Source organism: Thunnus albacares, chromosome 12 (assembly GCF_914725855.1).
Source record: "Thunnus albacares chromosome 12, fThuAlb1.1, whole genome shotgun sequence".
Lineage (NCBI taxonomy): Eukaryota > Metazoa > Chordata > Actinopteri > Scombriformes > Scombridae > Thunnus > Thunnus albacares.
Window position 1 is genome coordinate 11875547 of NC_058117.1, and position 13381 is coordinate 11888927.

At 41.1% G+C, this 13381-nt stretch overlaps 1 protein-coding gene across 2 annotated transcripts; it reads left to right on the plus strand.

The window, feature by feature from the left end:
• The first annotated feature begins 142 nt into the window (after nt 1-142).
• Nucleotides 143-13378, plus strand: LOC122993992 (AP-2 complex subunit mu-A). 2 transcript variants are annotated; one of them, XM_044368480.1, is made up of 13 exons: nt 143-334; nt 1790-1911; nt 6741-7006; nt 7348-7430; nt 8391-8396; nt 8577-8712; nt 9422-9566; nt 9891-9908; nt 10513-10632; nt 10727-10862; nt 10978-11075; nt 11298-11409; nt 12126-13378. In XM_044368480.1, the coding sequence occupies exons 2-13, from the start codon at nt 1838-1840 to the stop codon at nt 12258-12260; spliced, it is 1329 nt and encodes a 442-aa protein (XP_044224415.1). In that variant the 5' UTR covers nt 143-334; nt 1790-1837; the 3' UTR covers nt 12261-13378. The 2 variants fall into 2 exon arrangements, with proteins under 2 accessions (XP_044224415.1, XP_044224416.1); XM_044368481.1 differs by lacking the exon at nt 9891-9908 and having other exon boundaries at nt 145-334.
• The last annotated feature ends 3 nt before the right edge of the window (nt 13379-13381 follow it).

Here is a 13381-nt window from a genome sequence, read left to right on the forward strand (position 1 = left end):
GACACTGGGACAGCGTGCTGCCTTATACATTTCACACCCACAATCATTAATATACTACCATGAAACAAATAATAATCGAGCAGTGGCATACGTAGCTTATCATAACAAGGCCTGGGTGCGGTTTACACATCGCTGCAGCCGCGCCTTTTCCTGTCACAGTGGACGGTTGTGCGTAAGGACGGCGGGTCAGCTGACAGCTATCAGAGGACCGGGAGGAAGGAGCGGAATTAGCGGCTGTGCGAGTGTGTGAAGTGGGAACCTGCTGGATCTACAAGCTTACATCTGAGGCTGACGCGGGGAGTGAGAGTCTGGTGGCGTCCGTTAGAGAACTAGGGTGAGTTCACTGCTGTCGACACGGCGAAATGTTTCTCGTTGTAGCCCCGGTAACGGTTGCGGGTAGCCGGTGAAACAGTTTCATTCGTGGGCGATGCTAATATTAGCACTGTTAGCTGCCGCTCCGCTAACACACGTCAAGCTCGCGGCGGTAACTACTGTGGAAAACAGATATGAGGCGATTTTTTTCCTTTGAAATGAGAGCATACAGCATGCTAATTCTGCAGACTGTAAACGATTCAACGTTATTGGAGAGAGTCAGCGCTGAAATTTAACACTGCTCGTTTATAAATTGATTATACTTATTAATATTGCGAGTTAAATGGTCGTCCAACGGCTTGATATCCAGTGTACCGGAAGTCCATTTAAAATCCCGCACGGATCGACGCTGGTTCGCTCTAACTTTACACCGCCAGCTAGCCTGCTATCGTAAGCTAAATTAGCTAGCTACCTCTCTCGGTCTATTCTCCTCCATCACTTTGATCCTAGCTGAAGGTCAATCCTCCCATCTATGTGGTAGCCACTTAAGAATATTTAAAACAAGACATTTCGAGCCGTCGTGTCCCTCGACGGTCGAATAATAACTGAGAAAATATGAAAAATTGATGAACGTTTGGAAAACGGCCCGAGTGAGCAGACATCTTGACTTGGGCCAATAAAAGGGCGATTAAACCCGCTCAGGTCTCGGTTTAATCGTTTACAAACCCGGCATTGACCCGATGGGGATATATTTCAGTAAAACAAGCATATGATTGTGTTGTGTCCTTCCTCCCGCACCGTGTGTTTTAGTTGTCTGGCCTCTGTCTTAGCTTGAAATTAGAGGAATGCCAAGCATGTCCTTCATCCCTTGGTTTCCAGAAGCTTCATTCATGAGTAAAGACAAACTATGATTTCCTTATAGTCATAAGCAAGTCAGCTATCTCACACCTGCACTGCCTCTAGATGAAATGTGGTGTCTTTAAGCTTTTATTCTACTTTGGATTCAATGTTTAGTGTAATTATATTCAGACTGCATCTGGTAGTAAAAGGCAACAGATTTGTAGCTGACTACCTGGTGGCATCCTGCTGCAAACTAGTGGCTGCTAATCTGCTGTTAATCTTAGTTTGGAAAGAAAACAAGGAATTGACTGGGGTGAGACCTGCAAGAGTGGGCTCTGTTTAAACTGTATTGGAGTGATCTTTAATGTGTGTGTGCCATTTGCATGTAACAAGAATGAGTCACCACAGTGGTGCAGCTGCAGGATATATCCAACTGGCAATAGAGTGGTTTCTGTCTGTGTGTGTTAGAGAGGGAGAGGGAGACAGAAAAAGGCGGATGTGAGGGACAAACGTCTCCCTGTACTTGTGGTCACTCTCTCACTTCTCACTGCTTTCACTTCTCTATCACCCCACTCTCCTATCCCTATTTCCTTCCTGCCATCTCTCTCTTTCTCACTCCATTCCTGTCTCTCCTCAGGCGGGGTTTGGTTTCACCATGGCCGGTTGGGTCTGAGAAGCAGCCACAATGATTGGAGGACTGTTCATCTACAACCACAAGGGGGAGGTCCTCATCTCCCGGGTCTACCGAGATGACATAGGGTACGTCTCACATGTAGCTTCATAAGTTTGGGGGGGGGGGGGGAACTACATGTAAGTGAAAAGGTCCTGATTGAGCGCTGGCAAGGACAAACCGGGGTTGATCCTGAAGGATTATGGATTATGTCCCTCTTCCTTGCTAAGAAGTTCACATTTGCCTGTTGTTTTGTTGTAACCTTGTAAAATGTGTTTAAAAAAAAAAGGATTACACTCAGAACATGTTACTTACTTTCAGATTACAGTTTGTCCCTTTTTATATAAAAGACATACATTTGAGTAATAAGAAATAAAATGGCCATGCAAAGATTCTCCTAATAAACAAAGGACAAAATTTATTTGAGTGACTATAATTCAAGCACATTCAGGAAAACAATCACCTTATTAATCACTATTTTCCCTGTTGTATGAGGTAATGATCCAGCTCACTTGAGCTTATCAAACCACACCTTCTTTTTAAAGGACTATGTGCAGCTGTGTGAAAAGCTCTTCCAAACAGACCTCAGTGTTGATACAAGTCAAAAGTTAGTAATTATTACCATATGTAAAAGAGGTACTGATAACAAGCATCGTTCTTCTCTCCATTGACAACCACATCTTAGTTCCATGCATATCGCAGTGGCATGTCGGTGATAAGATATCTTAATCTGAATGCTGACAAACTGCATATTTTGTGTACATTTGTAATATAATGTCTAATTTAATAGGGACAGTGCACATTGGATGACAACATTATGATGTAAATGTGGCAGATTTAGCCAGCTGGCAAGTTTTCATCAGCCATCTCTGGGTAGGTTGATTATTAAAAGTTAAAACAAATGAGGTAAAGAAAGACACTATAAGCAGACAACAACACTGAAGCACATCAAGCAAGATACAGTGTAAACAAAAAACAATATTATGAAAAACATTCACAATTATACATGATAAAGCAAGTAAATAAAGGTGACATTATAATCATAACTTTAGAACAACAGACTGTACATTTAAAAGTTGACTATATAGCTTTACAAGCACATAACACACATAAATCATGTAAATCAGGCACATTTAAAGCACATGAAGCAGCCAGCACTGCACATTTATAGCTGGCAGATTTCAAATATAACATTTTCATAAAATGGGGAGCAAGCAAATGTACAAACATGGCTGTTGGAATAACTTTAGTTTAGACAGAAAGCCATCACACACAAGTCTTCCTTCATCACTACACTGGATTCATTCATTCACTCACATTCTGCCCAACAGAAATCTGAGCCTGATATGGACAGGAACTCGGTACATGCCCAGAAACATAAACTACATTATCTGAAGATCTGAATTGTATTTGTTCTTTGTCTTCCTTCCAGATGTGTTTGTTTCTGACACACTGTTGATGTAATTCACTCAAAACTGAGATTTCAGTCTGTCTGATGGCACCCAATTATCATATTCTGTTTTGTGTAAAACCAGTCACGTTCTGTGAGTCGACTTCTTGCTAGAAATGACACCAGTCCAGTGCATTGTAGGTTTACACAGGTGGGTTTGGCTGTACAGAAAGTGATAAGTGATGTCCTTGTGCTCTCATAGTTTCGGTTTTGTGAGGACAGAAAGTTGTTTTTTTTTTTTGTGCACTCTTAAAGCATTTTTAAATATTTGTTTAGTTGGAGAGTTGGCGGCTCTGGCAAGACAATAGGAAAGGGGAGAAACAGAAAAGTGTATGCAAGGTTTTAGAGCTGTTTAGTGATACCATCGAATAATCAGTTTGAAATAAGTGAATGCAGGGTCTGCACGTTTGAGTTTGTGTTGTTGGAATGACAAACAGAAATGTACAAGGGCCCCTCCCTCCTTTTTGTCCTGTTCAAACGCAGCAATCTGTAATGTAATTGTGGCGGCTTTATTTTCAGTCGTCGCTCCTCCATTGTCAAGCAGTATCACAGACACAGCTGCTCGCCTTCTCAGACACTGCACAGTAGGTTCTACAAAACAGCACAGAAAACGTACAGAAAATAATCCCATGCAGTGAAACAGGAATTGAATTCATGCCTTAATAACTACCTTCCATTTTCCTAATTAAATGTTGTAAATAGAGGAAAACAGTGACTATCATTAAAACTGCAACTAGTTTTCATATCCTGTCCAGCAGAAAGTCAAAGCCCTGTACAGAAATCCATACGTTTTGTTCTTCCGCACTCATCTCTGCGTTTTTGTTGACGTCACCAGCATCAGTTTGTGTACGGTGATCCTCCTTATCGCTGCCACGGTGCAGATTAAACCAGACACATTATGTTGCTCTCATGCCTGCAGTGTATGTATTATAATGTTGTGTTTTGTAATGCAACGGAAAGCTTTTAGCTGCAGCTGAAATAGAACCGAGTCCACTTGAAATAATGAAGCCGTTGAATGTATTTACAAATGAATTAATATGCATTTGCTATGCTGCTGTGACTGTAGCGCACAACATGGATTTAAAGAGCAATATAATGCTGCTAAACTGCTCCAGATTCAGTTACAATGATGGCGTCATAATAAACACCATGTTACTCACTCTGTCTGTGTACATGATGCACGAAAATGTCTCTTGTGCATTTTTGTCTCTCTCCTCTTCTTTTACTTCATCCTCTTTTCCTCTCTATCCTCTGTATCACCATTTTCCTCCATCTGTCCATCTTGGCCCCTGTAGGAATAGGTAAGAGATGCTCCAACCTAACAAGCATGTCCCCTCCCTCTCATGGCCACCAGTTAATTAACTCCCCCAATCCTAAACTGCATGCCCATCGATTCCACAGTAAACTTCCTATAAGCATGAGTCACCTGTCATGATATTAAATAAGCCACCAGATACCGAAGTATAGGAGTCAACTAAAAAAAACAATTGGTCTGCCTTTACCAGAGGCTCTTCAGTGAATATTGTTGCTCACAAACAGCTCTACCGGCGCCTAAGCATGTAGTCTGAGCATGGGATATGATGGTTAATTTAGCCCTCGCATCCTTTGTTTCTACCCTGATTTTTTTCGCACAGAAATTGAGAAATGGTTTAGGGTTTTTTTTTTGTTTTTTGTTTTTTTTGTCTTTAGAGGATGTCATTAGTAGAAGTGGGCCTTGAATTAAGTTATATACACTGGTGTTAACTATGATTTTAGTCGAGGGTAAAGTTTTATTGTTTTCATTCAAATCTTAAATGTCGTTCTGCTTCGAAGAAAACGTCTTGGTTAAGGTGCAATTACTTCTGATCTAGTGATAGTTGTGATAAAGCAACATCTTCTAAAGGATGGTTTCACAATTTTTTCAAGTGTCTTAAAACAACCATATGAACAGTGAAAGAGGCCTTCAAATGTGCTTTCAATGTAAGTGATGGAGGCCAAAATCCACAGTGTGTCCACGCAGTCATTTTGTGCAAAAATTCACTTAAAAGTTGATCTGAGGCTTATATGAGGCTTCAGCAGTCTGAGTTAGTCATATTAAGTGGATATCTGACACATTTACATCTTTTTTGCATCAAATTCCCTCTATGTGTTTACTCGGATAGTGTTTCCCTGTTGACCTGTGGTGGAAGTATAGCAACAAAAAGAGGAACTTAGGCACTAAAAAGACTGTAATGTTGAAAGATATCTATTTGATTTGACTCATTTGGCTAAAGCTTCATTTTGGCTTCAGATAAACTTTTAAATACATTTTTGCACAAGAGGAGGCTTGAGAATTGTGGCCTCCATCACTTATATTGTAAATGCATTATGAAGGGATCTTTTAATGTCCATTATGAACAGGAGAAATGATTATGGCAAGAAAAAACCCTATTTCAATGTTCATTTGGGCTCCTGACTAAGACAGATTTTAAAAAATTGTGAACCCGTCCTTTAATGGAAAAGACATTTACATCATGACAGCCTCCAAGACGTCCCTTTGCCCTCAACACCAATTCAGAAATCCTACACACTAAATTTCCAAACATACAAAACACAGAAGACAAACAGATTTTGGTGTTTTGCAGACATTGTATCTTACAACATATAGTAATATCAAGGAGGCTGTCAGGTGTGCTGTGCATCTCTGGTTCATTTATCTGCATGGTAATATCCAAAAATAGAAGGCATTACATTTTAAAAGTAGATACTCGCAGCTCATATTGTGTCGGCTTTTAGTCTTAAAGTCCTACGTCTTAACAAGGTAGGCGTTAATCTAAATATCAGTTAGGTCTCCAGTTTGTGTGGAAATAGAGCTGTAGATGCTCTCATGGGTTTCTCAGTAGGATTTAGTATTCCTGTCAGAACATGCCGCATCCTCCGCACTAAGCCCTGTTATTTATAAATGCACATTAACCGGGGCAAAAGATCTTGGTGTTAGGCTAATGTATACTTTGTCTCACTGAAATCAAATGTAATCTGACTTTAACTGTTTCAAATAAAAAAATGGTCCAACTAAATATCAGATTTGGACCGTGCATGGCTAAAACAGTTTTATGTTCCCATGGAGTCCAGTTAATTCTGACGTTATTGTCTAAACCCTCAGAGCCTTGTCTCTCCCTCCTGGTAATTATCACCATTTACACAAAACAACACTCCTCCTTTTTTCTCACCAACTAAAGTGCAACATCTCATGGTGTCCTTTTTCATTTGGTTTGAACATTACTGATTCATGTGAGATGGGTGAATATATATCGTTGAGGTCTGAAGACGTTATTTATTTGCAGAACTGGATATCAAACTGTTTGGACGTCACAGGGTGGGATAGTGTCAGCAGCAGCCTCACTGTTATGTGAAAGCCTGGAACAATTCTCATAACATAAATGTGTCTCTTTCTTGTTTTTCCTCCTCCGTCTCGTCCTCCCTCCCTCCCTCCTTCCCTCCCCACTCCAGGCGTAACGCAGTAGATGCGTTCCGCGTGAACGTGATCCACGCGCGGCAGCAGGTTCGATCCCCAGTGACTAACATTGCCCGCACCAGCTTCTTCCATGTCAAGCGCTCCAACATCTGGTTGGCGGCAGTCACCAAGCAGAATGTCAACGCCGCCATGGTGTTCGAGTTCCTTTACAAGATGTGCGACGTCATGACGGCCTACTTCGGCAAGATCAGCGAGGAGAACATCAAGAACAACTTTGTGCTCATCTACGAGCTGCTAGATGGTAGGAAGATAATGTGATGTGTGAAATCAATCAGGTTGTCCAATGGAGAATTTGGCAGATCTTAAGCAATATTATATCAGCTATTCTTCCTTGTTTAAGCTGTGATGTTTATGGAATTATAGTAGCAGTGATGACCATAGATTAATTGTGACAACAGAGTGGTATGAATGGATCCAATGCAGACGTCATTATCCCACATCAAACAGAGGGTTTGTGTGGTAATGTAATGCCACCTGGTCAACATTTGTTCTTTCCATTGCCACATGTCCTAGTTTTTTTTGTTTTTTTTTTCCTCTTACCCATCTTATCTCTTACCGATCTGTTTGTGTTTGTTCATACAGAGATCCTGGACTTTGGCTATCCCCAGAACTCAGAGACCGGAGCTCTGAAGACCTTCATCACCCAGCAGGGTATTAAGGGACAGGTCAGTGACACCAGTGTAGCCTCACATCTAGTAATAATTACATTCAGTTGTGTTTAAAGAACAAAAAGGATGAACGATATGTTGCCATTTTATTAGGTACACTCAGCTAAAACAACAGCCCTGCAATAAATCCTATGTTCATGAAGCTGATCACATTCGGTTTTTGTTGAAACCGTTAGAGAAGTGTTGATTCGACTTCATGGTCATGTTGGAGGCTGCAGTTTATGGTGCTGTTGAATTGTATTGTGTTACACTGAGAGTTTTATTCATTTATTTATTTTCATCCCATTTACTGCATATCAATGAGGATGGACTAAATAGGAGTGACATTTCACACATGTCATGTAATAAACAAGTTGTTTTACGGGGATTTGGTTGGTTTAAGTAGATCAAAACATGTTTATAGGATGACATCAATAATACATAACCTGATCTGTTTCCATTCCTTTGTTTATTGTAACACTTCACACTGTGAGCACCAACTGTCAAATGCATTCACCATTACACTGGAGCTTATTCCGTTATTCTGCATAGCGCTGCACAACACAGACAGCCAGTAACTGGCGGTGTGATTTAATGACACTGAGTCAGAGCAACACTCGCCTCTTCATGGACATTCTACGAATCACTGATAGACACCAAAATATTAAAGGAAAGCGTCAAAGTAAAGCTGTGGTGCAGGGTATGTTTTGATAATACAGAGTTGTTTAGCTGACAAACATCTAAATTGAAATAAATTTGATTTCCTTTAGTCTAAATGTGCACTATATGTTGTGTAAGAAAATATAAATACTCACATAATATTGCAAAATTAACTAGGTTGTTATGTCCCTGGTTGATGTATGAAATAGTATTTGCTGATTGTGCGATGACCTAAAAATTGCTTAGAAGTTCACTTTTATTTTTCTGTTTTTCTCTTAATCCTCCATCAACTGCGATCTTGGATTCCTCCTAATTCAGCACCAGGTAAGAAACAACATGCTTGAATTTTAGCTCAGGAAATTCATTTTACCCTTGTATGTAACCTTGTCATATTTATCTTCCACCTTCCACCTGTAGTGGCAAAGATCTTTCATTGCTGTTTTTCTTTTGTCAGTGTGTCTCCTTTTGTCTGTTGTTCTAAGGCTTCTCTCTCTGTCCCTCTAGACAAAAGAGGAGCAGTCCCAGATCACCAGCCAGGTGACGGGACAGATCGGCTGGCGTCGTGAGGGCATCAAGTATCGCCGCAATGAACTCTTCCTGGATGTACTGGAGAGCGTCAACCTGCTCATGTCACCACAAGGTCTGTTCATGTAACCTCACTAAACTGGGCTGTGAATGCTGACATGGACGATTTAGTAAAATTATGTCATTCAGGACAGCGAGAAATATTTGACAACTTTATATTTTTCCTCTCTCTTCTTCCTAATTTATTCGTCAGATGTCGAGCTGGAGTCATTAATACTTAATGCTAGTAGTCCGACACCGTCTTCACCAATTTATGTCTTCTAATTAATAGCCAGAGATTACAACGTCCTTTTTAGGAGCTTTCAGTTTTATGAAACAAACTTCCTGACTTGTTGATGTTGGCTTAAAGGTTGAGGTTGTAATTTATTTCTTGATCTTGGAAACAGCAGTTAAATCTCACCTTGAGGTCGGTTTAGTAGCTGTTCTTGTGCAGATGGAGTTGCAGAGAGTTGACTTTCAGCTGTAGGAAATGGCTCATAATAGTTCATCATTTGCAGATTGGAAAATTGCAAATTCAGTTCATAATAATTCCAAGTATTGGCCTTTTTAACTTAACTTAAAAATATTACCAATAAAAAAAGTTTGAGTTGTTAGTGTTACTACTTGTATGAACAAAAACCAAATTCCAATCTTGTGTTTTGATAACATCAATGCTTGAAATTGAAAGAAAATGTGGAGTGTGTCGAGTAGAATTAGACCGCAACATGGGCCCGGCCGGTTTTGGACTCATAAACTAAACCGTTTGTTCTTCCCGTCTCGTCCAGGCCAAGTCCTGAGCGCCCACGTGTCGGGCCGAGTAGTGATGAAGAGCTACCTGAGCGGAATGCCCGAGTGCAAATTTGGCATGAACGACAAGATTGTCATCGACAAGCAGGGCAAGGGAGGAGCGTCTGACGATGCTGGGAAGAGGTGAGTGAGTGACTCGACAAGGAGCGATCAGCAGACAGCACGTTAAATATGTGAAATCAATCCTATTGTGACGAGCACGGCTGAATATCATTTAGCTAATTTTGCATTTCAGTCTCTTGAGGCTGTTTTCATATTTCCATCTTGGAGTTTGTAGTTAAATTGGAAGAGACCACCTTGTCCGTTAGTCCCGTGTCTGTGTGATGAGTGTTGTCTTGTTGTTGTTTACAACAAGACAGGCTTTACAATTTATTTTTAATTTTTCTTTCCTTTGGATGCATCTCTCCTTTCTTTCCCTCTCTTTCTTTTCTATGTGCTGTACCTCAGTGATTTAGGGGGAGGAAGGTACTGTACTGATAAGTGTCCTCACCCTCTGCCACCCCAACACACACACACACATATACACACACACACACACACACACACACACGCACACACACACACACACACACACACACACACACACACACACACTTGTCTTGTCTTGTCTAAGCACATCGAATAGTCAAAGATAGATTTTTGTGAGTCTGTACATCTCATGCACTGTTGCTCCCCTCACACTCAATACAAACCAAACACACCTTGTTAACTCTTCTTCTGCCTGGTGGTTGTTTCCCTCTTTGGTAGAAAGGTTGGTTTGTTTTATGACCCCACACCTACCTGCTTGACTTTTAACCCTTGACCCCAACACCTAACAGGGATTGTGATTTGTTTTATTGCAGAATAGCGTCATTAACCTCAGCACAAAGTTATTATGTCTCTATACTAGCACTCCTGTCCCTTTTTTGTACTCATATATTGATGTTTTTTAATTATGAACATTGAGGGAGAGTAGTAGTTTTATCTCTTGTAAACTGAGTATCATAATTATTAGATAGAATTGTTTATAATAAATGAGTGATATTATTTCATCTCTCTTGTCTGTGTCTCTTGCATTCTCTCATGACAGTGGGAAACAGTCGATAGCCATTGATGACTGCACCTTCCACCAGTGTGTGCGCCTCAGTAAGTTCGACTCGGAGCGTAGCATCAGCTTCATCCCCCCTGATGGAGAATATGAGCTCATGAGGTCAGTTGATGGATGTTTGAAATCTTTTAAAATTAATTTTTTTTTAAATTACTTCTGCTTTTATTAAATTATGTGAACCGTTGCTCCGTTCCAGGTATCGCACCACTAAGGACATCATCCTGCCATTCCGGGTTATTCCTCTTGTCAGGGAGGTCGGCCGCACTAAACTGGAGGTAAAGGTGGTCATCAAGTCCAACTTCAAACCATCGTTGCTGGCCCAGAAGATCGAGGTGAGCTCTTATTAAAGTCAAGCTGATGATAAATGCGATAAAAGCTTGTGTGGGCCTGTATTCTACTTAAAACACACATTAAAAGTTTTGCACATCTTCATTATCAACTCCTCAGGTGCGCATCCCAACGCCCCTCAACACCAGCGGAGTGCAGGTGATTTGTATGAAGGGAAAAGCCAAGTACAAGGCCAGCGAGAACGCCATCGTATGGAAGTGAGTATGAATGATATACAACCAAATTACTCCTTTATGTTCTCTGTCGGGTTAATGATTAACCACTTCTCTTTGGTGTTTGACCTCACACACACACATTCCTCTCTCTTGTAAACCCTTTTTTTCTTGCAGTGAAGCAATATTTCTCCTAGTAATTTTCTTTTTGACTCAAAGTGCAATATCGCATAACATATTTCTGTTTGTGTGTGTGTGTGTGTTTAGGATCAAACGCATGGCTGGGATGAAGGAGTCTCAGATCAGTGCTGAGATTGAGCTGCTGCCGACCAACGACAAGAAGAAATGGGCCAGGCCTCCCATCTCTATGAACTTTGAGGTCAGAATGCACAAACACACACGTTCACACTCACAGGCTGGTGTGACGCTATCTAAGATTGAAATTAACTTCCAATCCTGTGAGAGTTTGTCCCTGCTTCATTGTTGAAAAGAAACATTGGGTTGATTAGAATCTATTTTCAGCATTCTGTATAATTAGTTCAAACAAAAGTCAGTTGCCAGAAAGTTTCCTGCCCACGTTTCTGCCTGATTTAAATATGACACCCATCTGTAGGCGAAATGCAGAGCTGACAAGAACTTTGTACAGAGTTGGCAGCCACACAGATGGACTATGGATTAAATGTGATCCCAGTATCAGTCATGCAAATCACAACCTGCTCACTGTTGCCTCACACACGCACGCACGCACACACGCAGAGAGTCGTATTTCCGTCACTTCAGAGGACATTACATTGACTTACATTCATTTCCTGGAAACTTATCCTAAACCACCACATGCCTAACCTTTACCCTGACCTTAATATAACCCTAAACTAACCTTAACTTAAACCAAGTCTTCACCCTAAAATTAATGATTTACATGAAGGGGACCTGATTTTTGTCCTCATAAGGGAGGCAAGTCCCCACAACATGAGGAATACCTGTTACACACACACACAAACACACACACACAAACTTCCTGCTCAGTGACATGTGCGGCCCACATCTCCCAGCATGCTCTGACACGTCTTAACCTTTCTCATCTCTGCTCTGCAGGTCCCTTTCGCTCCCTCTGGTCTGAAGGTGCGCTACTTGAAGGTGTTTGAGTCCAAGCTCAACTACAGTGACCACGATGTCATCAAATGGGTGCGGTACATCGGCCGCTCCGGCATCTACGAAACACGCTGCTAAAGTTAACCCCCGCCAGGCAGCGACCTGACCACTTTTCCTCCCATCTATCCCGTTACGATTTTTTTCTTCTTCCCCCGTTCCTTCTGTCTCTCCTCCCCTCAATCCTTATAGCTTCTCTCATACTACATCCCCCCCTCCTCCCCCCTCCTCCCTCCTACCACCACCCTCACCCCTTCCTAATTAGGTGTTGGAGATTGAATTTACATCGTTAAAAAAAAAGTAAATATGGTATAATGCACAGATATATGCAAAAATGTGAACCATTGTATCGTATATATCTCGTAGTGATGAGTAAACCTGTAAACCAACTGGTGTCCAAAAAGAAAGAGACGAGCGATGCAGGGGGGGACCAGGGGGGAGAGGACCAGGCGGAGACACCTTTTGTGTCTTTAAGGGGTGCTCTGTTGTGTTTATTCAGTGTTATTGTTCTGCTATCGATTCTCCAGTTACTTTAGAAGTCCCATATGTCCTAAAAATTATCCCCAGTAAGATGATTTGTAGCTGATGAATCTTGATATAGTTCTTTGTATATGAACCTCCGTCTCAGTAGAGTTTACCCTTCAAATTGTCTGATTCTGTATTGTGGGCTGATTGATATTTGATCTGTGTTTTCAGGAATGGTCATTTGGATATCAAATACTTTCTCTTTGTCACTCAGCAGGATGAGAAAGTAAAATTACTTTCAAAGAGAATAGAATTACTAGACAATGACTGAGCTGTTTTTGTACTGTTTCTTTCCCCCTGCTGCTTTTCCATTACTTATTTCTACCAGCATTCAGTGATGATGGTCAAAATTAAACATCGGAGAGCATTCCAGACAGTCTTGAGGTTTGACCATCATCCTGATAAGCTAGTGGTGATCTTTTTTTTTTTTTTTTTTAACATTTCCTGAAAGTGTCTGAAGCGCTAAGATCAACTTTTATCACACTGTCTTTCAGTGTAGCATTTACTTTAATACAAAGACACTTTTGGGATATCAGGCCCTGGGAAATGTGTGTTTGCGGTGAGGTGAGGTGAAGTGAGGTCTCCCCCTGGTGTTCGCTTTGTCACTGTCTGCTTCTTCATGTTTGTAGCCCTGGTGACCGTTCTGTCCAATAAAATCTGACTATGTAACCAAACAC